Here is a 22,088-nt window from a genome sequence, read left to right as displayed (position 1 = left end):
CAGTTTTAAGAAGAGGTGTGAGACTTGGGTCCACTAAAGCCTATGATTGGCTAAATTTATTAAATCTCTTAACCACAACCAACATCACCTTCTGAAGAGCAACTAAAGGCTTCGATACCCTCCTGCTGCCTGCTGCAGGTAATTAGCTGGAACAACCTGTTGAGGTGGGACTAGATCAGGGCTACTCAATTCAGTCCTATGAGGGCCGCAATCCAGCAGGTTTTCCATGTATCCCTGCACCAACACACCTGAGTCAAATTAATGAGTTATTGTGTAGAACCTGATTGGCTGTTAGAGCCACCTAATTGGTGGGACCAATTAGGTGGCTCGGTAGGACCGAATTGAGTAGCCCTGGCCTAGACTATACAAGCTCAAAAGTATCCACAGAAATGTCTACTTAAAATAACATCTGTAAAGCGAAAACCATGAATAAATATTTACATATATACATACTTCGTCATAATAACATTTAAACTACCCCATTTAACACCCCCCCAACAAGGAGAGTTGAGTGCTGCCTTTCATTTCTTCAGCTTATTTTACACAACTAGAAATAGAACAAAGTAAAAATAAGTGTGAAAATGTTGTTAAATGTTAAAATACTAAAGTTTTTACACAGGCAGGAGGGCCAGCCCCCCCTGAATGTGCTTCATCTCTGCTGATCTTTCCAGTTTGTCCTGGAAGTGCTGGTCTCCATCACACACCATAACATGTTAAATTAGATTAAACATCTTTTCCCTTTTTCCTGAACATCCTGCTTTTCCCCGAGCGTGGCTCTTAGGATTAATATGGAATGTGTCTTAATTCATTTCTACAAACAGCTTTATCTAACACATGGTGTGAAAGGTAACAGAAAGGTAACAAACGTCTCACATTTCAAACCATCTCTGGTTTTATTCTGGACCGGTGGTGTCGCCGTTTCTCCAGATTTTGTGCGTACGACAGCTCAAAGTAGCCTGGTCTCCCACTGGGTCTGGTCTTTATAAATCCCAGGAGTAGAACTGGCGAGCGCCGGCTGTAGAAAGGAGGCAGCAGAAGAACTGGACCTGCAGGGGGCGGCAGAGATGCAGCAGCTCATTTAACCTGCAGGGGGCGGCAGAGTTGCAGCAGCTCATTTAACCTGCAGGGGGCGGCAGAGTTGCAGCAGCTCATTTAACCTGCAGGGGGCGGCAGAGATGCAGCAGCTCATTTAACCTGCAGGGGGCGGCAGAGTTGCAGCAGCTCATTTCCCACGAAGAAGAACGTGAACAACTCCTTGGAGAAAAGCGAGGGAACAAGGACCGGATTCTAGATCCTGGCGGACTCGCTGACTCCGATCCGGACTCAGCTTCAGACAGACCACATTAACAGGCGCGTGCCTTCCGACTGGAGCCGTTTCTCATCCCGGAAGTTCCTCCGTGCAGCCCGGTGGTCTGCGCTTTTATAGGCAGGTCACACTGAAATTTAATATTAACGTCAGAGTTTAACATGTTTAATCTCGGTCGGCATCCAGTCACATCTCTGTCATAGAAATCTACACGTAGATGCGCCTCTGACGCTGCTGTCCATAGGAACGATGCGTCAACGCGGCCGCCATCTTGGGCTGCGTCTACTTCCTGCATTAGTCAACAGAGACAGAAGTCCATCAGTGATTAAAATCACCATAACTCGCTGAAATTTCAACCGATTTTCAATCGGTTTGGTTTATCAGAAAAGTCGCACATTTATAATACAACAGATTATTTTTTATCATACACTTACACATTCTCAAACACACCCACATGCATTCTGAATTTTCCTACAATCCTCAGAGAAATAATGGTGATGCTCACATATGGAATTTATATTTATAATATAAAATATAAATACAAAATAAAGGAATGAGTTAAAAATGAAAAACAAACACTCATTCAAAAAGAGGTTTGCCTAAATTAAACATTTACCAAAATAAGCCCAAAATAAAATACCTGTTAAAGTTACATCTGCTCTTCTTGTCATTTTCATGCAAAATAAAGACCCCAAATTTACCTCTGATGGGACAAGCCTTACATGAACCTGATAAAAGGTACCAAAGAACACATCACTAATATAAAACCGATGTTTTTTAACACGTCAAATAAAATAAAATAAAATAAACAGAATTCAAGACCAGAGAAATTTGTAAAAGTACTGAAGGGTTCATTTAAAAGATCTAATAGTGTATTTTATTAACATTTAGAGGGGACCGCTGTGTTAGTGAAATATCAGGATAACATGAGAAATTGTCACGACACTAACTGCAAAGATGGTCAGGAAAATTAAAAATGGATGGTATTGCTCCTTCCTTTAAACCAGTGGACTGTCCAGTCCTGTTAAAGTCCTCTGGGTTAAAATGAGGCTGCAGACGGCTGAACAGTCCTGCTGCCTCCATCTATCTTCTGGAAACATACAAAACATCCATCTGAACGTCGCTCGGTTCTCAGTTCTTCTGTAGCTGCAGGTCAAAGTTAAACTTCATGTTGGCGCCATGAATCTGATTTAATAGAAAATGTTTAAATGTCTGCTAATTATTTGACGTGGGCACATAAACCATCTTCCTGTAATCATTTAACAAAAACATTTTCTTGTGTGACAAACCGGTTTCATTTATGTTCGCTTAAGAAATACGTCAAATTGAACAAGTTCATAACAGTTAAATCATATAAAACCACTTCTTACTTGTTAAATGTTATTCCTCTTATCTTGGTTTCGGTGTTAAAGTATCTAGCGCCTTCACCTGAAGGAAGGGTTAAAACATCTAAACGTGAGAGGCAGCTTTATGCTCCTCATATGTGGAACAAACTCTCAGAAACCTGCAGGTCTGCTGACTCAGCAGTTTCACATCAGGGTTAAAACTTTTCTATTTGCTGTCTTTTATCAGAACAGCTGTTAATTCCCCAAACTGGAGCTTTTATTTCTGGCTTTTGTCTGTTTTATTTGAGCTTTTATCTTTCTTTAAAAGCGTGTTTTCCCCGTCTTGCTGCCTCATGCGGCGCTGTGATGCTGGTCATGTTTCATGTAACGGGCTTCGACTTGTCTACAGGAAACGTGGCGTACAGGCAAACCTGCCTGACGAGTCCAGAACGAGTCGCGGTCCTGTGGAAATGTCCGTCCAGCTGTGGTGTCTGTCTTTCCGGCAGCCCTATGCTGGTCTGGTTCTGGACGGGGTGAAGATGGTGGAGAGCCGCTGGAGGCCCATCCTGGGCCCTTTGGAGAACCGGACCTTGGCGGTCCACATTGCCATGCGGGACTGGGAGGGGGAGGAATGGAGGGCGGTGATGACAGACCAGCTGGGGATGAACGGTGTCCAGATCCAGGCGGTCCTGGACTCTGGCGAACGGTTCGGCCGTGGCGTGGTGGCAGGTGAGAAGATAAATTCTGGAATTTCCACAGTGTCACCGAAGGCATCGCCAATCTTTAAATCTCTTTCAGGATTGGTGGATGTAGGCCGGACCTGGCTTTGCCCAGCCTCTCTGCAGGGGAAGGAGCTACAGGGTCTGGAACGATCGTCCGTTCTGATTGGTGTGCAGGAGAAACACCTGACTTACCTGTCCAACCCACGCTGGCTGAAGGAGCCACTGAGGATGAGGGGAGGAAGAGACCTGTGGACCATTGAGATCCCATCTGAGCTGTTACCATGATGATGACTCAGCTCTAGCACCAAGCTGATCAGCAGGATGTTGCCATGGAAACGTCTGTTATGATGGCCAGAAGATGGACGACGATGCTTCTCTGATGGAGAAAATTCTGGAAATTTAACCAACGAATGTTAAAGACAGTGAAATTGATGTCAAACCGTTACCATGGTAACATTCACAAAACCTGGATATCAGGTCCAGAATGTGAGTCGTGAAAGTTCGGGAGGATGTCACGTAGTAATCCGACACCGGACTGGAACATGTAGACCAGTGTCGTATTTCAGACCCCGATGTAGAGGCATAGGACCTGATTAGTAATCTGATTACTCTGTTATTGGATTATGATGGTCACATAACCAGACTCATCTCAGCAAGAAAAGCTTTTAGCTCAGGACTCCGGATCAGGACTCTGGATCGGGACTCCTGGTGTCAGCAGATTGCAGCATGTCAAGCTCCGCCCTTTCGGGTCGGTTAGACTGGTACCCCAACAGAAGGGTAACATTAAAGTAGGATGGGTCGGATATTAGGGTTCTGTTCCCTGTTTTCACGTGTAGTAACGCGGCTTTAGTCATTCAGACCAGTAGAGTCCAGCTCACTCTGATCCAGGTCCTGGTTTCTGTGTTTCCTCTTCATCTGCAAACATGTCATTAACCCAAGTTGGCAACAACCACCACCGACCAATTTTTCCCTTTTTCTCTTTACTAAGCGCTCAACTTTTTGTCATGTTTCAGATGAAAAAGTAACTAATTTAAGTAACTATTTCTTTAATGCTATCATACCCGGTTCATACAGTCTGACATTTTGCATCATTTCATGGTAAAAACTGCTGGTTTTTATCTGGTATTGTCTTCTGCCCCCTGGTGGACACCTTTTAAACTGCAATACATCTGACATACAGTAATAAACAGTAAATATACAAAAGTTAATTTTTGTAAATTTTTCACATTTTGTTAAAGAGCCAAATAAAGACTTCAGTTAAAAAAAAATAAAAAAATTTCTACTCGTCTTTTGTTTCACGCTTAAAGAACATCCAAATCTTTCCCTGCATAGTTTCTCAAAAACGTTTATTTTTATTTTTCAAAAGAACCTGATCAGTGAGGTCATGTGATGTGATGGAAATGCAACTAGATAAAATACAAAAAATTAATCTGCTGGTGAAAAACTTTATTTCTCCAAAAACAAAAACATGGGATAGACCACGCCCACCATGAAGCCCCGCCTCTTTGATTGGCTGGTTGGCATTTTCAATATAAACTCAAGTTAAGCCACAAACAAAAGCAGTAATCAACTTAGGCTAGCTTGTTGCCATGGCAACAAAGAATAACTCAAACAACCAACTAGTAATACAAGAGTTTCAAACCGGAAGTGAGACATATTTTCAGAGGTATTTTTAGAATAAGTTAGCGAGCCTCATGCTAACAGCTAACATGTTTTCAGTCCATTAGCGCTGACTGGTATTGTTAGCCATGAGCTAACAGGCATCTTACATAGACGGGGGAATGTAGTGTGTGGCTGTGTGGTGAGGGGGCGGGGCAGTGATGTAACCAACCACATGGGCAGGGTTGGGGGCGGGACAGTATACCCGTGGGGCGTGGCCTGCCACAGACAGCGTACCCCAGTGGGAGGAAGGGGGTAGACAGGGATGGTAGGAGGAGTGGTGAGGTAGGTGGTTGGGGTGAGGAAGAGGAGGGGGCGGGGCATTAGTAAGGTAAGCAGCTGAGAGCGGAGGTTCGTACGGCAAGTGCAGCAGTGGGGGAGGGGGGAGAGGGGTCTGGTCAGAGTACAGAAGAGTGGAGGAGGAGGCAGGACCTGGAGGGGCGGGACTGACAGAGGAAGAGGAGGAGCCTTCCACTGAGGGGGCAGGGCCTGGAAAAGTAGTAGGAAATAAAGATGGCAGTTAGGGAAAGTGATGTAACATTTTCAGCATCGGATGATTTTATGGCATCCAGTTGTTTATGGAACAATGTGACCAGCGACGCGAGAACTAGCACTAGATCCCCTGCACACGAGCTCAGAACCACCTCGAGTTCTGGGTTCACAAGGAGATACTACGGCGGCCAAGGCAAGTAGACTGAAGCCGAGGGAACCAGATGGAGGCCAACGGAAACTGATGGAACCAAAGCTTGACCATCATCATCCCGATGCTGAAGCTGAGGAAAAACTTTCAATTTAATGCCCCCCTCCCCACCCAATCATCATCATTCAGGTGTGATCAGTACCAGTACCTAGTCCATCCGTCTGTCCATCTGCCCTGGAGGAATCTGGGTAGGAAGAAGGTGGGTGGGTACCGCGGCTGGCCTCAGAGAAGGAGGGGGGACCAGCTGGTGGAAAAGACCATAACTAACAAACTAACCAACCATTAGCTGGTCTGTTATGATTAAAAGTTGGGGGGGGGGGGTCTTACCATGCAGGGGGGGCTCCTGGCACAGGTAGTGGGGGTAGTGCTGGTAGGTGTAGGGGGAGTCCGGGGAGGAGGGGGGAGGGAGCATCTGCTGCTGCTGCCAGCAGCTCTGATGGTACCACTGCGAGGAGACGGAGAGGGTTTTAAGGTCAGGTTTCCATGACCACAGGAGGTTCCCCGTGTTGTCATGGAAACCTGACCTTAAAACATAAGCTCTTACCTGAATGCCAAGGTTGTAGTAGTACTGGAGGACTCTGCAGTCTGCACGCATGCACGTGCGCCCCCCCCCCCACACACACACACACAAACACACACGAGCACGGTTACATGAGCAGCCTGTGTGACTGAATCAAAGTGCTGTGACCTCTGACCTCTGGGTAGATCACCGCCATTGGGGTCGTAGGAGTAAGGGGGCGGAGCCACCACCGTGCAGAGAGGTTCACCCAGTTCATTAACCAACCAGGGAGCAGCAGCTGGCATCGCCATGGTAACTGAGGACAGAAAAAGATCCTGTCAGGTTTTATTTCAGAAACACCAGGAGGAGCTAGACCTGAACTGGACCTGAACTGGACCTGAACCGGGCATCTGAGCTCCTCCAACATGAAAAAACAAACAACTAAATTAAAAATAACATGTGGCGTTAATGTCTTCATAAAAACAAAGTTCTGATGTCACTTCCTGTCTGAGGTCGGACACCCGTGTGTGTGTGTGTTACCTGAGCGTGTCTGAGCATGTGCAGCAGGTGGCAGGTGAGCAGCTGCAGGTATCCGAGATGAGGGGGAGGAAGGTGAAGAGGAGGAGGAGGAAGGTGAGGAGCAGATGACAGCCATGGACTTCACCACCTGAAACACACAAGGAGCGGATTGGATCAGAACCAATCAGATGAGCTCTGATTGGAGGAGACGTATTCCTCCTCCTCTTCAGGAAAACTTTAGGTTTTTAGACTCATGGAGTTCCGAGGGTTCTGGTCTGGTTTTAAATCGGATCCAGAACATTTACCTTTACTGATCCCCGCTCAGCTGGTTCTGCTGACTCAATCCTTCACTACATTCTGTAACTTGGACCTAGACCTGGATCAATATCTAGGCCAGGACCTGGATCTGGCTTTGGGATCCATTTTCAGAAGTCTACAATTTCCCTTTGTTCCTGTGATGACGTCCAAATTTCTTTTACGTTTTAAACGGATTCTCTATCAAACTTCAGGTCGGCTGGTTAAATCCAGAATTTTCTTAATGAAAACACGACTATGGCTCTTCTCTGGATCAGTTAATAAGTCACTCGGTCTTTTATGTCTTGGCGGCGCCCGTTTTTATGTCGTGGCCCGTTTTTATGTTTTGATGGCGCCAGTTTTTATGGTCGCGGCGGCGCCCGTTTTTATGTCGTGGTGGCACCTGTTTTTATGTCGTGACAGGGTATATTTTTATGTCGTGGCAGCGCCCGTTTTTATGTCGTGACGGCGCCCGTTTTTATGTTGTGGCGGGGTCCATTTTTATGTCGCGGCGGCGCCCGTTTTTATGTCTTGATGGCGCCCGTTTTTATGTCTTGACGGCGCCCGTTTTTATGTTGTGGCGGGGTCCATTTTTATGTCGCGGCGGCGCCCGTTTTTATGTCTTGATGGCGCCCGTTTTTATGTCTTGGCGGCGCCCGTTTTTATGTCGTGGCGGGGTCCGTTTTTGTGTTTTGACGCGCCCGTTTTTATGGTCGCGGCGGCGGTCGTTTTTATGTTTTGACGGCGCCCGTTTTTATGTCTTGACGGCGCCCGTTTTTATGTCTTGACGGCGCCCGTTTTTATGTCGTGGTGGCACCTGTTTTTATGTCGTGACAGGGTCTATTTTTATGTCGTGGCAGCGCCCGTTTTTATGTCGTGACGGCGCCCGTTTTTATGTTGTGTCGGGGTCCATTTTTATGTCGCGGCGGCGCCCCTTTTTATGTCTTGATGGCGCCCGTTTTTATGTCTTGACGGCGCCCGTTTTTATGTTGTGGCGGGGTCCATTTTTATGTCTTGGCGGCGCCCGTTTTTATGTCGTGGTGGCACCTGTTTTTATGTCGTGACAGGGTCTATTTTTATGTCGTGGCAGCGCCCGTTTTTATGCCGTGGCGGTGCTTGTTTTTATGCAGTGACGGCGCCCGTTTTTATGTCGTGACAGGGTCTATTTTTATGTCGTGGCAGCGCCCGTTTTTATGTCGTGACGGCACCCGTTTTTATGGTTGCGGCGGCGCCCGTTTTTATGTCTTGACAGCGCCGGTTTTTATGTCGTGCTGGCACCTGTTTTTATGTCGTGACGGCACCCGTTTTTATGGTCGCGGCGGCGCCCGTTTTTATGTCTTGACAGCGCCGGTTTTTATGTCGTGCTGGCACCTGTTTTTATGTCGTGACGGCACCCGTTTTTATGGTCGCGGCGGCGCCCGTTTTTATGTCTTGACGGCACCCGTTTTTATGTCGTGGTGGCAGCTGTTTTCATGTCTTGGCGGCGCCCGTTTTTATGTCACGGCGGCGCCCGTTTTTATGGTCACGGCGGCGCCCGTTTTTATGTCTTGACGGCGCCCGTTTTCATGTCGTGGTGGCACCTGTTTTTATGTCGTGACAGGGTCTATTTTTATGTCCTGGCAGCACCCGTTTTTATGCCGTGGCGGTGCTTGTTTTTATGCAGTGACGGCGCCCGTTTTTATGTCGTGGCGGGGTCCGTTTTTATGTCGTGGCGGGGTCCGTTTTTATGCCGTGGCGGCGCCCGTATTTATGTCGTGGCGGCGCCCGTATTTATGTCGTGGTGGGGTCCGTTTTTATGCCGTGGCGGTGCTTGTTTTTATGCAGTGACGGCGCCCTTTTTTATGTTGTGGCGGCGCCCGTTTTTATGTCGTGGCGGCGCCCGTATTTATGTCGTGGTGGGGTCCGTTTTTATGCCGTGGCGGTGCTTGTTTTTATGCAGTGACGGCGCCCTTTTTTATGTTGTGGCGGCGCCCGTTTTTATGTCGTGGCGTCTGTTTTCATGCTTGTGTGTGCATGGCACCTGGGGTGTGTAGCTGTAGTTCATGTCCGCTCTGCTTGGAGACTCGGCCACGCCTCCTTCCTGCTCATCCTATCACAATGAGAGAAACACAAAAACTGTTGTCTCATCACCATGGTCACCAACCTGGGGTCTGTGGAGGACAACAGGAGGGCAGGAGGCTGACCAATCAGAACTCAGTGATGTGGACAGTTTAGATGTTGGACATTTCCTCAGCTAGGTAATTATTTTCATGAATTAACTTGTATGAACAGTTTAAAACATGGACTATGTGGATTTGTTTTAATTGGATCACATTGAACTTGAGTTGGTTATGTCTGCTGGTACGTTGACTTATGAACTAGTGCTGTACAAATAAAGCTGAATTGAACTGAATTTAATCTGAAGGAAGTATAAGAAGTAGCAGAAGTAGAAGAAATTGAAAACAGAGGTTGTACAAGTAGATGAAGTAGTAGTACAGGAAACCAGCGGTAGTAGAACAAGTAGATGTAAAAAGCAGAAGCACTAGAAGAAGCAGAGATTTAGGCCGATCCAGAGCCGGCTGGTGGATTATAATTGACAATTTTCATGTCTTTTGTCTCTAAACTGTCCAGATCAGGAAGATTCTGTTCCTTCCATCTAGTAAAACGGGACAGATGTTTATTAATATTAGTGTTGCCGAGGAAGACCACCAACCTCCCACTGTGGAACCAAGGTTTTCCATAAACATGGATCATCAGCATGTGGATCAGTTTTCAGCCAATGTGACAACGTCCTGCCTGACCTCCGCAACCCAACCACCCCCGGTTGGTTGTTGCTGTTAACAGTGAGGATGGGTTCCATCCTCCTCAAGGTTCAACAACCTGAAGCAGAGCTGCTTCATTCTGTGTGATGTCATGTTGTGATGTCAGCCATATGCAAGATGAGATACCTGAGTGGGTGGAGCCTCACCAGCAGCATATACCCCTGTTGCCTGGTAACCCTGATCTGAAATGGTGGAACAAAGGACATCACTTCCTGTTTTAACGTGGTTGCTCTGACGACAGCTCAGCTGAGTTACTCACCCTGGGATCCGAACATGAATTCCTCCGAGTAGTCGGCTGAAGGAGAGATCACATGACACATTACAGGTAAATCACATGACACACACTACACAGCTGAACCTGGTCTCACCCTGGTCCTCCACCGTGCTTGCGTCCTCCTGCTCCTCCTCTGAGGAGCACACTGGGGTATTTCCTGGAGGAGGTGCAGGGGGGAGGGGCCCAGAGGCCCTCTGAACTCGGTAGGTGGAGCCAGGAGGAGCAGATGGGGCTCCTATGGTGGGGGGAGGAGCTACAGCTGCACCCTGTGGGCAAAACCGGAAACAGAGCATAAAGTGAGATCTTCAAACCTCAAACACTGGCTGGATCAGAACAGAACAAATCCTGGTTCTGGTCCACTAAGATAGATAAACGAGTAAACGAGTATTGCCATGGTAACCGATGATGACCCTCCGGCACTCAGATGTGCTGCCGCCATCAAAGCCAGCTGTGGAACTGGGACCTGGTTCTGGTTTCTTACTGGCAGAGGAGGGAAGACCGCTTCATTGGAGTCGTCCAGCTGGTAGTAGGCCATTCCTGCTTCTAGATCAGCCGGGTCATCGACCGCCTCTGCCGGGAACCCGAACTGACACTCCTTATTCAGAGCAGCCGCCAGCTGCCGGCGACTGCGACTGACACAGAGGTGGAAAAGAAGAGCACCGTCATGTGACCTGATAATTCAGCTGATCAAGCCCCTCCCCTTCAGCTCTACAGCACAAGAAGCTTCCTGATGGTAACAGGAAGTGGGAGGAGTCTAAAATTTATAATCAGGTTCTGTTTTAAACCCACAAATTTCGTTTAAAGAAAGTTGGTTCCATTTCAGACTTCGGTTAGTCGATCAGTCTTTGTGAGCCTCACCGTGACCTGAAGGCGTAGTTGTCGTAATCGTGGTAATACCGCCTCCCAGTGTGGTAATATGTGAGCTGAGGACCAATCAGGTGACGGTTCAGGAAACGGGCAGAACTTCTGACCGGAAACCAGAACATATACACCAACACACACACCTCATTAACAGGGTTGCCCATCATCAGTCAGACGGGGGGGGGCGGGCTCCCTTACCTCGAGGTGCCGTAGCGTGGCGGTCTGGCTGAAAGGGGGTGATGGTGCGGGGGGGCGTAGGGGTCATAGGTCATGGCTCCGGGTGATGGAGATGTGGGGGGGCGAGGGTGACCTGCTGGCTGGAAGCGGGGGGGCAGAGCCGAAGGAGCGGGGCCTCCATAAGAGGAAGGCTGTGGTATCAATAGCTCCGCCCCCTTCGTCCCATTGGTGCCTCGGGACTTCCTGAAGTAACGATGGCGGTGGTGGCGCTGACCGCGAGAGTCTGGATCTAACAGCAAGGAACCGGGACATCAATAGCTAGAGTTACAACAGAAACTCGGAGCAGAACAGAACCCGAACCTACCCAGATCTCCCTTCCTGGCGGGGGCAGCGACATTCCAGGCCGGAACCGGGTTAACAGGTTTCAGGTCAGTAAGCGGTACCAGGTGTCTGAGGGACAGAGAGGTGTCTGATCCAGTACAGGGTCCACAGAGCACATGACCCGGTTCTAGTTCAGGGTCAACATGTGTGTGTTTGTGTGTGTTACTTCTCTCCCAGCTCCTCAATGAAGACTGTGACAGCAGCTGAGTGTGTTCCCACTTCCTGGATGAAGGCGTTGTAAAACTTTCCCTTCGGCTCCAGACGAACCTGAAAGTAACACGCTGGTTCAGACTGATCCAGGTGTTCCCAGAGGAAGGACGCTTCCCACCGAGGAGGAAGGACGCTTCCCACCGAGAAGGAAGGACGCTTCTTATGGACGAAGCATCCGAACTCTTAGAAGGGTCTGAGTTATTAGACAGGAAGTGAGGCAAAGTTACCTGACACTTGTCTCCGAGGAAGTACTGCCTCCCCGCAAACACCATGTAGTCTGTCTTCTGCATTTCTGCCAGACACAGTAATCGGATTACCACAATAGTCAGTAATCTGGTGTCACAGGTTTTTCTTACCTGTGATCGTCTGACACTTTAAACTAGAAGAAGAATCAGAAAAACCAGAAGAAGAAACAGGAGAAGGATGAGAGAAGAGGAGCTTGTTCTGGGTCTCCTGAACCAAAACTCCAGCAGGTCCTAGAGAAACACTGAGCATGTGCAGAAGACAGGAGATGGCCTCCTGGCATCCTTAGTACATGTTGGAAAGGTTGGTCACATGACAGACAAACTGATGTGAGGAATAAAAACTGATCCTTAGTTCTAACCCGAGTCTGGATGGGTAGAACCACCTGAGGAGAAGACTTCCTGTTACCTTTGCAGGTGTCCTGCCAGACATCAAACTCCAGGTTCCTGTAGACTTCTCCGTCCAGAGACTTCATCACTTTGTAGGGCAGAGTCAGTCTGGAGGCAGGAAGCGCTTCTGCTGGAGGCTAAACAACATCATCATCATCAGTGTGGAGCTAAACAACCTGTCAATCATTCATCAAGGCCACTGGTTGGTCAGATGAGCAGCCATTAAAAACCAAGATGACCACCTCCTCTTCAGCTCTGTCCACGTGACTAAAATGTGGGCGGAGCCTTAGACAGATTCTCACCTTTGTTTCATCAGTTTGAGGTTTCTTCTCAATGGCTCCGCCCACCTCCACCTCCTCTCTGTAGGTAAAATGAACATCAGGTGAGCCAACGCATGAGAGTGGTGGGTGTGTGTACGTGTTTACCTGTGTCCGCGGTCCTCAGGTGTGTCGTAGCCAACGTCGACGTCGCTGCAGAACGATGGACTGTTTCTATAGCGATGGCCTCCCACTCTGAAGGCCTCCATGGCCTGACAGAGCTCCGCCTCCTCCAGACCAAACACCTGTGTGTAGAGCAGCTCGTACAGCAGAGCTGCGTGCACGCGCGCACACACACACACACACACACCTGAGCAGGTGTTGGAACCAGAACCAATCAGAATGCAGTGTTTATCTGTCACTCACACTGGCAGAGGGCGGCAGAGGAGGGGTAACTCCTTGGATAAACGATGTCATAGTGGCCGTTGATGGCGCAACACAGTGTTACCTAGGCAACGTAGAGAGCTGACAGTCAGCAACACCCAATCACATCACAGTCCAAAGTCGTGTGACCTGCTGGCACAAGCACACCTTGTCAACAAAGTCGTCCTCTGAGATGATGGTGGCTGGTTTCCCGGGGTAACGGTAGATCAGGAAACAACGTCTGCAAAAACAGGAAGGTTGGTTACCATGTCAACCAGCAGGAATCACCTTACAGGTGTGAGGACCTCACCTGTAGAGCTGAGACAGAGCCTTGATTTCCACCTGACCCACCGTCTCCTGCAAACACAGAGTGTGAGCACACCTGACCTGCTGAAGACAGGTGAGGTCAAAGGTCATAGCGGCTCACCTTGGGATCCTCCAGACGCTCCAGGTACTTCTCAAAGGATCCTTCAACAAACTGAAAGAAAACCAGTGGACAACACGTTCATCCGGCAGGTACACCTGTCCAGCTGATGTCAGAGAGGACGGCGGCCATCTTTGTACTTTCAGAGCCTCACATGAAAACCCGAATCTGATCAGAACCCAGAGAAGCTGCTGTAGCAAAACCCAATTACTGGTTTATGTTAATGATCCAGGGCTTCCCACACATAGATCCCGCCCCGAAAGCACATTTAAGTCACTGGACTCACATATATCTAAATTTTTATGGAAAAACAAGCCATCACGTATCAGTCTGAAAACTTTACAACAGACTAAAGATAGAGGCGGATTGGAGCTACCCGACTTTAATCATGTTTTCTTAGCTAACAAGCTGCAGTATATCTTTAAATGTCTTAAACCTAGCAGTCTGGATGAACCATGGTTAGATGTAGAGCAAGCATTGTGTGAGGATGTGTTTATCTCTGACCTGCCATTCATCAAACGGGTTCATTTATAAATCAATTTTGCAGGAGGCCGTGCTGCGCCAAGCGCTTTACAAACAACACATAAAGGGAAGAACAATCGAGCAATAGAAACTATTAGAAACAAGACGACAACAAGGACCTTTAAAAAAGATCTTCAGGTCAACTCATGGTAGAAGACAGTGGATAAAAACGTTTTTTTTTAAAAGGGATTTAAAAAGTCCCAGTGAGCAGATCTAACACAGAGGGAGGCTACTCCAGAGTCTGGACATCAGCTGGGACCTGGATCTTCTGGATCTCCTGGATCTCCTGGATCTCCTGGATCTCGTGGATGTTGCTGCAGCATGAATAACCAGAAGCTCAGACGGGTGAGGAGGAGCTCGGTTGTTTAGTGCTTTAAAAACAAAAGCAGGACTTTGAATCGGATCCTGTAAGAAACAGGAGGCCGATGTAGAGAAGCTAAAACCGGTGTCATGTACGCCCTCAGTTACCAGTCAGCTGCAGACGATGGACCAGTAACAAGGGCAGTAGCGTTGCCAGAATCCAGAGTTTAAAGATGATTAAAACCCTTAAAAGTGCTGTCTGCGGGTGATTTTAGCCCAGAAACTGTTCTGAGATCTCATTAAGATCCAGGTGGGCCTGCAGCTGTAAGTAGACCCTTTAGAAAGAAAGAGGAGCTTCGGGTCAAGGATGTGTTTTTAATAAGAGGCCGTGGCCTGCTTAAAGCATGATGGGACACAACATGTAAGAAGGGAGGAACTAATTAATCTCGGAATAAAAAACATGTTTTATGAAACAATCTGAGGGGCAGTGAGACGATAATCTGTCAGAGAAACTCAAACTGCTCCGAGACGCTGAGAAACCCTGGGGACACGGGCTGGGGACAGGGGCTGGGGACCGTTTTTAGGTGAAATATTGATTATTAAAACTAAAGTGATGTTTTTTACCAGCAGGTGTTACTTTGATCGATGCTGCTGCAGGACTTTTATCACACAAACACGTCAATGATAAACGGAAAAAGCTGTTTTTATCCAGATCATCAGTTTTATCAGTTTCTTCATCAATGTCGGCCGTTTAACTTCAGTCTACTGGTTCTAGGACAGAAAGTATCACCATGGAGACGGTTGCTGACATGGAAACACATCTTCCCGTCTGTTCTTCAGGTGACTGAAATCAACAGATCAGCATCCAGGTGTGTATTTAACATGGCAGCTCAGAAAGTGTGTTTGAACACGCCCACTGCACACAACCCCGACACCACCCACCACAACGCCAACCACCAGGACACCACCCACCATGACACCCATCGTGGAGGTTCTGGTGGACCGGGTCACGTGGCTGTTGGGTTTGTGACTCACCGGCTCAAAGTTGCATCTGTTGGCTCTCATGAAGTCAGCGCAGTCCTGTCGGATCTTCTGGTGGTAGTTCTGAGAGAAAAACAGCTGCAGACACAACACGATCAGAACCGGACCCAACGGACTGGGTCCACAACAACAAACACACTCCCACCAGAGGTTACTTGGTTCTGTTGGTGTGGGTCAGGGACTTTCAGTTGTGGTTCTCCAGGTTTTAGACTTGTCTGCAGTCGGATCGGGTCTGACTAGGGAAGTCCCAATTAATTCATTTTACAATTGATCGTGGTATTTAACGCTACAATTAATCACAACGATCAAAATCGTCACTTTTCTATAAAATATTTTGTATAAATTACACAAGCGGATCAGAACAAGTTCTGCATGGAAGGAAAACAACGTTCCATTTCCTCGTGTTTCCGCTAGTGTTGCTTTGTTTTGGTTGTAGGTTGGTGAAGGTTGTAGAAGAGGCGTGTGAGTGGGAAAAGTGGGACACTACAACAATTTGAGTGGGAAAGTGGGACACTACGACAATCTGAGTGGGAAAAGTGGGACACTACGATAATCTGAGTGGGAAAAGTGGGACACTACGACTATCTGAGTGGGAAAAGCGGGACACTACGACATCTGAGTGGGAAAAGTGGGACACTACGACTATCTGAGTGGGAAAAGTGGGACACTACGACTATCTGAGTGGGAAAAGTGGGACACTACGACGCCTGAGTGGGAAAAGTGGGACACTACAACAATCTGAGTGGGAAAAGTGGGACACTATGACTATCTGAGTGGGAAAAGTGGGACACTACGACTATCTGAGTGGGAAAAGTGGGACACTACGACTATCTGAGTGGGAAAAGTGGGACACTACGACAATCTCAGTGGGAAAAGTGGGACACTACGACGTCTGAGTGGGAAAAGTGGGACACTACATCTGAGTGGGAAAAGTGGGACACTATGACAATCTGAGTGGGAAAAGTGGGACACTACGACTATCTGAGTGGGAAAAGTGGGACACTACAACAATCTGAGTGGGAAAAGTGGGACACTATGACTATCTGAGTGGGAAAAGTGGGACACTACGACTATCTGAGTGGGAAAAGTGGGACACTACGACAATCTCAGTGGGAAAAGTGGGACACTACGACGTCTGAGTGGGAAAAGTGGGACACTATGACAATCTGAGTGGGAAAAGTGGGACACTACGACAATCTGAGTGGGAAAAGTGGGACACTACGACGGCCTGAGAGGGAAAAGTGGGACACTACAACGGCCTGAGTGGGAAAAGTGGGACACTACGAAAATCTGAGTGGGAAAAGTGGGACACTACGACAATCTGAATGGGAAAAGTGGGATACTACGACAGCCTGAGTGGGAAAAGTGGGACACTACGACAGCCTGAGTGGGAAAAGTGGGACACTACGACGGCCTGAGTGGGAAAAGTGGGACACTATGGTGGCCTGAGTGGGAAAAGTGGAACGCTATGGTGGCCTGAGAGGGACAAGTGGGACGCTACGGTGGCCTGAGAGGGACAAGTGGGGAGCTACGGTGGCCTGAGAGGGACAAGTGGGACGCTACGGTGGCCTGAGAGGGACGCTATGGCAGAGGAAGAGTTTTCCCTCCAACCTAGCAGATTGAGACACGCTTGTCGGATTTCCTTTCTGGGATAAAGAAAGGAGATGAGCGAGGTGACCGAGGAGGACGCCTCAGCCTGTAAAAGGTTAGTTTTGTGATCATGCCTAACTTAAGTTGGTCTGACTGCAACGTGATGCGTTTACTGACCGTTAAGTTATGCAGATGAGAGAAAGAAACTAAATACATCTTTTGGGACTTTTTGGTGTTTTAAACATAACCGACCCAACGTGAGTAGAAACAGAATCTAATTCCAGATAGACGTCTGATTTATTTTCTCTACTGAAGTTTTATTTCTGTCCCAAACCAACAGCTGAAGGAAGCTGGAGGTCAGAACCTGGTTTCTAAACTCAGATTATACCTTTTAGCGCTGGGACCTGATTTAAGCATAAGAATCATAAAATTCTTTTTACTTCTTAGACAATAATCGTACGAAGAAAATCAGCAATGGTGAAGTCCCAAATTCACGGTGGTCCAAAGAGCTGGAATAAAAACAACCGGGCCGCTTCGGTTCCGACTTCCAGAACCAAGAAAACACGTCCGGTTGTTTTAATCCACGAGGTTCTGATTGTTTACTGGACTTGAAAGGTTTTGGACGGCTTCACATCAAACAAACAAAGTGTTTTGGCTCAGACCTGGTGGACCCATCCTGAACCAGAACCGAATCACAACCAGGGCATGCGCCGGTGAGTCTGAACAGGTCAGTCAGACCAGAACCTTCCCGGGGTGTCAGACCGCGGTCCTGCAGGTTTTAGATGCTCGGTTCCGTTCAGGTGGACCAACCAGCGACCCGTTCATGTCAGCCAGGTGTGTTGGAGCAGGACTCGCCTAAAACCTGCAGAACCGCGGCCCTCCGGACCGGAGTTTGGTTCCTGAGCTAACCGAACTGCGGCTCACCTGCTCGGACACGGCTCGGAACAGACTGGACGCGTCGCGCGCGACCATCTTCCGGTACAGACCCAGACTGGACAGGAACTCGTCCATGTTGACGAAGTGCTTCTTCAGGCTTTTCTGCATCGTCCCGCCACGAGCTCCGAGCTCCACGTGCACCGTCCACTCCGTCAAAGGTAGCGCGAGCCACGGCGGCGCCAACAGGTGTCACTAATCAGGTCTGAGGAGCGCGCGAGGCCGCTCACCGCTGCTGCGGCGTTCACGGACCCGCCGAAATATCAAAGTTACCTGATGATCAATAATCACTAAGTTCTGTTGGAAAGGAACTTTTCCAGCGTTCCTGTCAGTGAAGTAAAAACTGATCGTGGTTGTCGTGGATAAGCTAGTTGGTGCTTCAGCTTTTCTCTCCCAGCAGGGCCGTTACAGAAGATGTCAAACACTGACTCTGTCGCCATGGTAACCTCCTCTCTGACAGGTTTCCTATCAGAAACCCGAGTTTCCACCTGTCTCCTCCACCTGAAGCAGCTATCAGACATGGGTTGTTATAGCAACGTGATTCCTGTGATGTATAATGTAAAGCGTTTTGGGAATCATTCCAGGTAGCCTAGTAAAGCGCAGCTTGAGTAAAGGACAGAACGGCTACAGTGTGTCCAGAATAGTGCTGCCCTGTCCCCTGATCTCACCACATCGCTCCGGTCCTCCTTGCCCTCCGCTGGCTCCCTGTCAGCCAGCAGATGACCTTTAAGTTCCTCCTGCTGGTCTACAAAGCCATCAACCACCCTGGCCCAGCCTGCCTCCAAAACCCTCTCCCTGCAATCCACACCTCCCTCAGACTGGCATCCAGAACCTTCCCACCATCCAGAACCTTCCCACCAGGCTGCCACCCATGGGGGCCCCTCCCCTCCCGGGGCCTCGGCTGTGGAATCAGCTCCCTGAAACAGTCAGTCAGACTCCTGGCAGCCTTCCAAGCAGCTAAAAGGCTGCTTCCAGGCTTCCTGTAGCCAAATCTTTGGCTGTTATGTTCTTAACTGTAAACTGATTCTCACTTTTAATATGGTTATTTTAGAACCACTATAACCACTAGGCTCATCATCATCATCATTATCATCATCATCATCATCATTATTATTATTTTAAGTTTATTTGATCCCCTTTAAATGAAACTTTTTCCAGGGCTTTTCTTTCCTTGCTGGGATGCTCCACATCGGGGGCTATGCCTGCTCGGTCTGTGGGTGCAGGGGCTGCAGTGGTCGCCCTTGTCTGGGGGGTTGGCGCCGTCTTGCGCTGCATCATAAAGGTTGAGGTGGCGACCTTGTGGTCGTGGGTGGGGGAGCCCCACACAGCCCCCGACAGATCCCCAAGATATGACTTCCTCATAGCAGCGAGGTGTCGGGATCTGGCATTGGCCTGTGGGGTTAGTGGGATTAGTGGGATTAGTGGAGGTAAGTGGGGTTAGTGGAGTTAGTGGGGTTAGTGGGATTAGTGGGATTAGTGGAGGTTAGTGGGGTTAGTGGAGTTAGTGGGATTAGTGGAGGTTAGTGGGGTTAGTGGAGGTTAGTGGGGTTAGTGGGATTAGTGGGGTTAGTGGAGGTTAGTGGGATTAGTGGGATTAGTGGAGGTAAGTGGGGTTAGTGGAGTTAGTGGGGTTAGTGGAGGTTAGTGGGGGTTGGTGGGGTTAGTGGGGTTAGTGGAGGTTAGTGGGAGTTGGTGGGGTTAGTGGGGTTAGTGGAGGTTAGTGGGGTTAGTGGGGTTAGTGGAGGTTAGTGGGGTTAGTGGAGGTTAGTGGGATTAGTGGGATTAGTGGAGGTAAGTGGGGTTAGTGGGGTTAGTGGAGTTAGTGGGGTTAGTGGGGTTAGTGGAGGTTAGTGGGGGTTGGTGGGGTTAGTGGGGTTAGTGGAGGTTAGTGGGGGTTGGTGGGGTTAGTGGGGTTAGTGGAGGTTAGTGGGGTTAGTGGGGTTAGTGGAGGTTAGTGGGGGTTAGTGGAGGTTAGTGGAGGTTAGTGGGGTTAGTGGGGTTAGTGGAGGTTAGTGGGGTTAGTGGGGTTAGTGGAGGTTAGTGGGGGTTAGTGGGGTTAGTGGAGGTTAGTGGGGTTAGTGGGGTTAGTGGAGGTTAGTGGGGGTTAGTGGGGTTAGTGGGGTTAGTGGAGGTTAGTGGGGTTAGTGGAGGTTAGTGGGGTTAGTGGAGGTTAGTGGGGTTAATGGGGTTAGTGGGGGTTAGTGGGGTTAGTCAGAGTCAGAGTATATTTCTGGGAAACCTGGTTTCTGGACGTCTGGTTGTCCAGGTCTGGAAAATGATTCATAAACATTTTCTCTTTACCTCAGAAAGACTGGACGGATCATTCGACGGGAACCCTCCAGTATATCCTCGATTTCTATCATTGGTCTGCTCTGGAAGCAAATTTAATAAAGTCATAAAGCTTTCCTTTTGGTTCATTTAATGGCCGATGGATGCCCGTTTGTGGATGAGAACACGCCCGCTAAATTCTGTTTTCCATCTCATTAGAAAAGATTTTTTTAATGATTGTAGACCAAAGTTTCTAACTCAGGAACTCCTTTAAATGAAATTTAGAGAGTTAAACACAGTTTATGCTTCAGTAAAATCCTCCACATGCACCTGCTGCTAATCAGAAATCCGACCAGCAGCTTTACTCCGGAGATGTTTCACAGATTTCTCATTTCCAGCTCTGAGCCACCTTCCATCTTTAAATGCTCCAATAATTTGGCTTTTATGTGGAATTTCAAACATCACAATTCTGACTAAATTAGTCATTTTAATACATGAATGCGTGTTTCATTCACTTGAAAAAAAAGAGCTGATTAAAGATATAAATCTGCTTTCAGGAGATAATGAGCCCTCGTCAGAGTTAGAACTTTGTTCTGCTGAGTTGTCGCTGCTCTCTTGGGGTAATGTTGGTCGGCCGGAGAACGGCTCTCTCTGGGGTTCCCAAAACTTTAGAAACAGCTTCATTGGTAGTTTCATGGCGGCGAGTGTACAGGTTGTGGTTTGTCTCTCTCCTGATGAGATGCTGTTTTTCTGTTCTTTGTCATCTGAGTCACAGTGTTTTGGTACATCTTCGTTCATCTTTAAGAGCACACAGTCATGAGTTCCTGCTCAATGTCGACATGACGTCTTACAAGTTAAACTCCACGCAAGCAGAAGAGCTACGAGACCGTCTGCTCCATTCAAACTTCAGTGTTTCTTGTGATCTGGCCAGTAAGGAAACAAGCTTCCCTCAACAACGAAATTCTTACTTTGCCGTCCACACTGAATGCCATAAAAGATTATAAAATAGAAGAAAACAACTACAAAACTAGATAGAAGATAAAAAACTGAGTAAATAATATGTACGTAGAGTACATAAATGTGCCCTGTGCAACATTTAACAATGACTGATCAGCTGTGTAAAGACGGTCCTGAGGTAGACGGTGAAATGCAGGTGTAACATCTGTTATAAGTAATAAGACACATGAGCAGTAAACAGTATTTACTGTGGGTGACAACATAAAGTCAGTGTGCAGGTACAGACCGTTGTTACAGACTGTTACAGGGAAAGAAAGACTTTCTGAGTCTGGTTGTCCTGCATTTCAGACTCCTGGATCTCCTGCTTGAGGGGAGGAGGGTGGACGGTCCATGTTGGGGGTGGGTGGGTGGACTCTGTGCTGGTAGATGCTCTGCAGAGAGGCCAGTGGATCCTGGACCAGTCTTCACCGTTCTCTGCAGGCGTTTGCTGTCGTACCACACGGTGATGCAGCTGGTCAGGATGGACTCAACCACGTAGCTGGAGACGTTTCTGAGGATCTTTGGTGACATGCCGAACTTCTTCAGCCTCCTCAGGAAGTCCAGCTGCTGCTGAGCTCTCTTCACCAGCTGTGTGGTGTTAAGTGTCCAGGTCAGGTCCTCGCTGATGTGGACCCAGATATTTAAAGCTCACCCTCTCCATTTCCAGCCCGTGGATAAGCAGTGGCTGGTGAGGGTTCCTCTCCTTCCTCATGTCCACTACCATCTCCTTGGTCTTGTCCGTGTTGAGGGTGAGGTTGTTGTCCTCCCACCATGTCAGCAGAGAGGCCTCCTCCCTCCTGTAGGCGGCCTCGTCCCGCCAGCGATGCGTCCTATCACAGCGGTGGCGTCCACAAACTTCAGGATGGTGTTTTCCTGGTGGGAGGCCACACAGTCATGGATGAACAGGATGAACCCCTGTGGTGTGTGAGTGTTAATGATGATGCTGGCTGAAGTCCTGGTCCCGATCCTGACAG

At 48.3% G+C, this 22,088-nt stretch overlaps 2 protein-coding genes across 6 annotated transcripts; one reads left to right on the top strand and one right to left on the bottom strand.

Moving 5' to 3' along the window:
- Positions 1–1,293: 1,293 nt before the first annotated feature.
- zgc:110222 (uncharacterized protein LOC550336 homolog) lies at positions 1,294–4,602 on the top strand. 2 transcript variants are annotated; one of them, XM_041984036.1, is made up of 3 exons: positions 1,294–1,426; positions 3,041–3,360; positions 3,430–4,602. In XM_041984036.1, exons 2-3 carry the CDS (start codon positions 3,102–3,104, stop codon positions 3,636–3,638), a joined length of 468 nt encoding a protein of 155 aa, XP_041839970.1. In that variant the 5' UTR covers positions 1,294–1,426; positions 3,041–3,101; the 3' UTR covers positions 3,639–4,602. The 2 variants fall into 2 exon arrangements, with proteins under 2 accessions (XP_041839970.1, XP_041839969.1); XM_041984035.1 differs by lacking the exon at positions 1,294–1,426 and having other exon boundaries at positions 1,583–3,360.
- Positions 4,603–4,690: 88 nt separating this feature from the next.
- Positions 4,691–18,102, bottom strand: alg13 (ALG13 UDP-N-acetylglucosaminyltransferase subunit). Of its 4 annotated transcripts, none has more exons than XM_041983985.1 (25): positions 17,842–18,101; positions 15,322–15,405; positions 13,468–13,518; positions 13,351–13,397; positions 13,209–13,281; positions 13,044–13,125; positions 12,786–12,951; positions 12,663–12,720; positions 12,380–12,497; positions 11,956–12,020; positions 11,685–11,785; positions 11,502–11,587; positions 11,159–11,426; positions 10,958–11,065; positions 10,491–10,731; positions 10,194–10,365; positions 10,085–10,120; positions 9,952–10,007; positions 9,045–9,113; positions 6,752–6,878; positions 6,408–6,527; positions 6,257–6,297; positions 6,040–6,157; positions 5,861–5,956; positions 4,691–5,501 (listed from the first exon to the last, which is right to left on the bottom strand). In XM_041983985.1, exons 1-25 carry the CDS (start codon positions 17,959–17,961, stop codon positions 5,119–5,121), a joined length of 2,886 nt encoding a protein of 961 aa, XP_041839919.1. In that variant the 5' UTR covers positions 17,962–18,101; the 3' UTR covers positions 4,691–5,118. The 4 variants fall into 4 exon arrangements, with proteins under 4 accessions (XP_041839919.1, XP_041839920.1, XP_041839922.1 ...); XM_041983986.1 differs by having other exon boundaries at positions 10,958–11,062; XM_041983988.1 differs by having other exon boundaries at positions 10,581–10,731; positions 17,842–18,099.
- Positions 18,103–22,088: the final 3,986 nt, after the last annotated feature.

This window comes from Melanotaenia boesemani, chromosome 4 (genome assembly GCF_017639745.1).
Source record: "Melanotaenia boesemani isolate fMelBoe1 chromosome 4, fMelBoe1.pri, whole genome shotgun sequence".
NCBI classification, from domain to species: domain Eukaryota; kingdom Metazoa; phylum Chordata; class Actinopteri; order Atheriniformes; family Melanotaeniidae; genus Melanotaenia; species Melanotaenia boesemani.
This window is presented reverse-complemented; position numbering and strand designations above follow the sequence as displayed.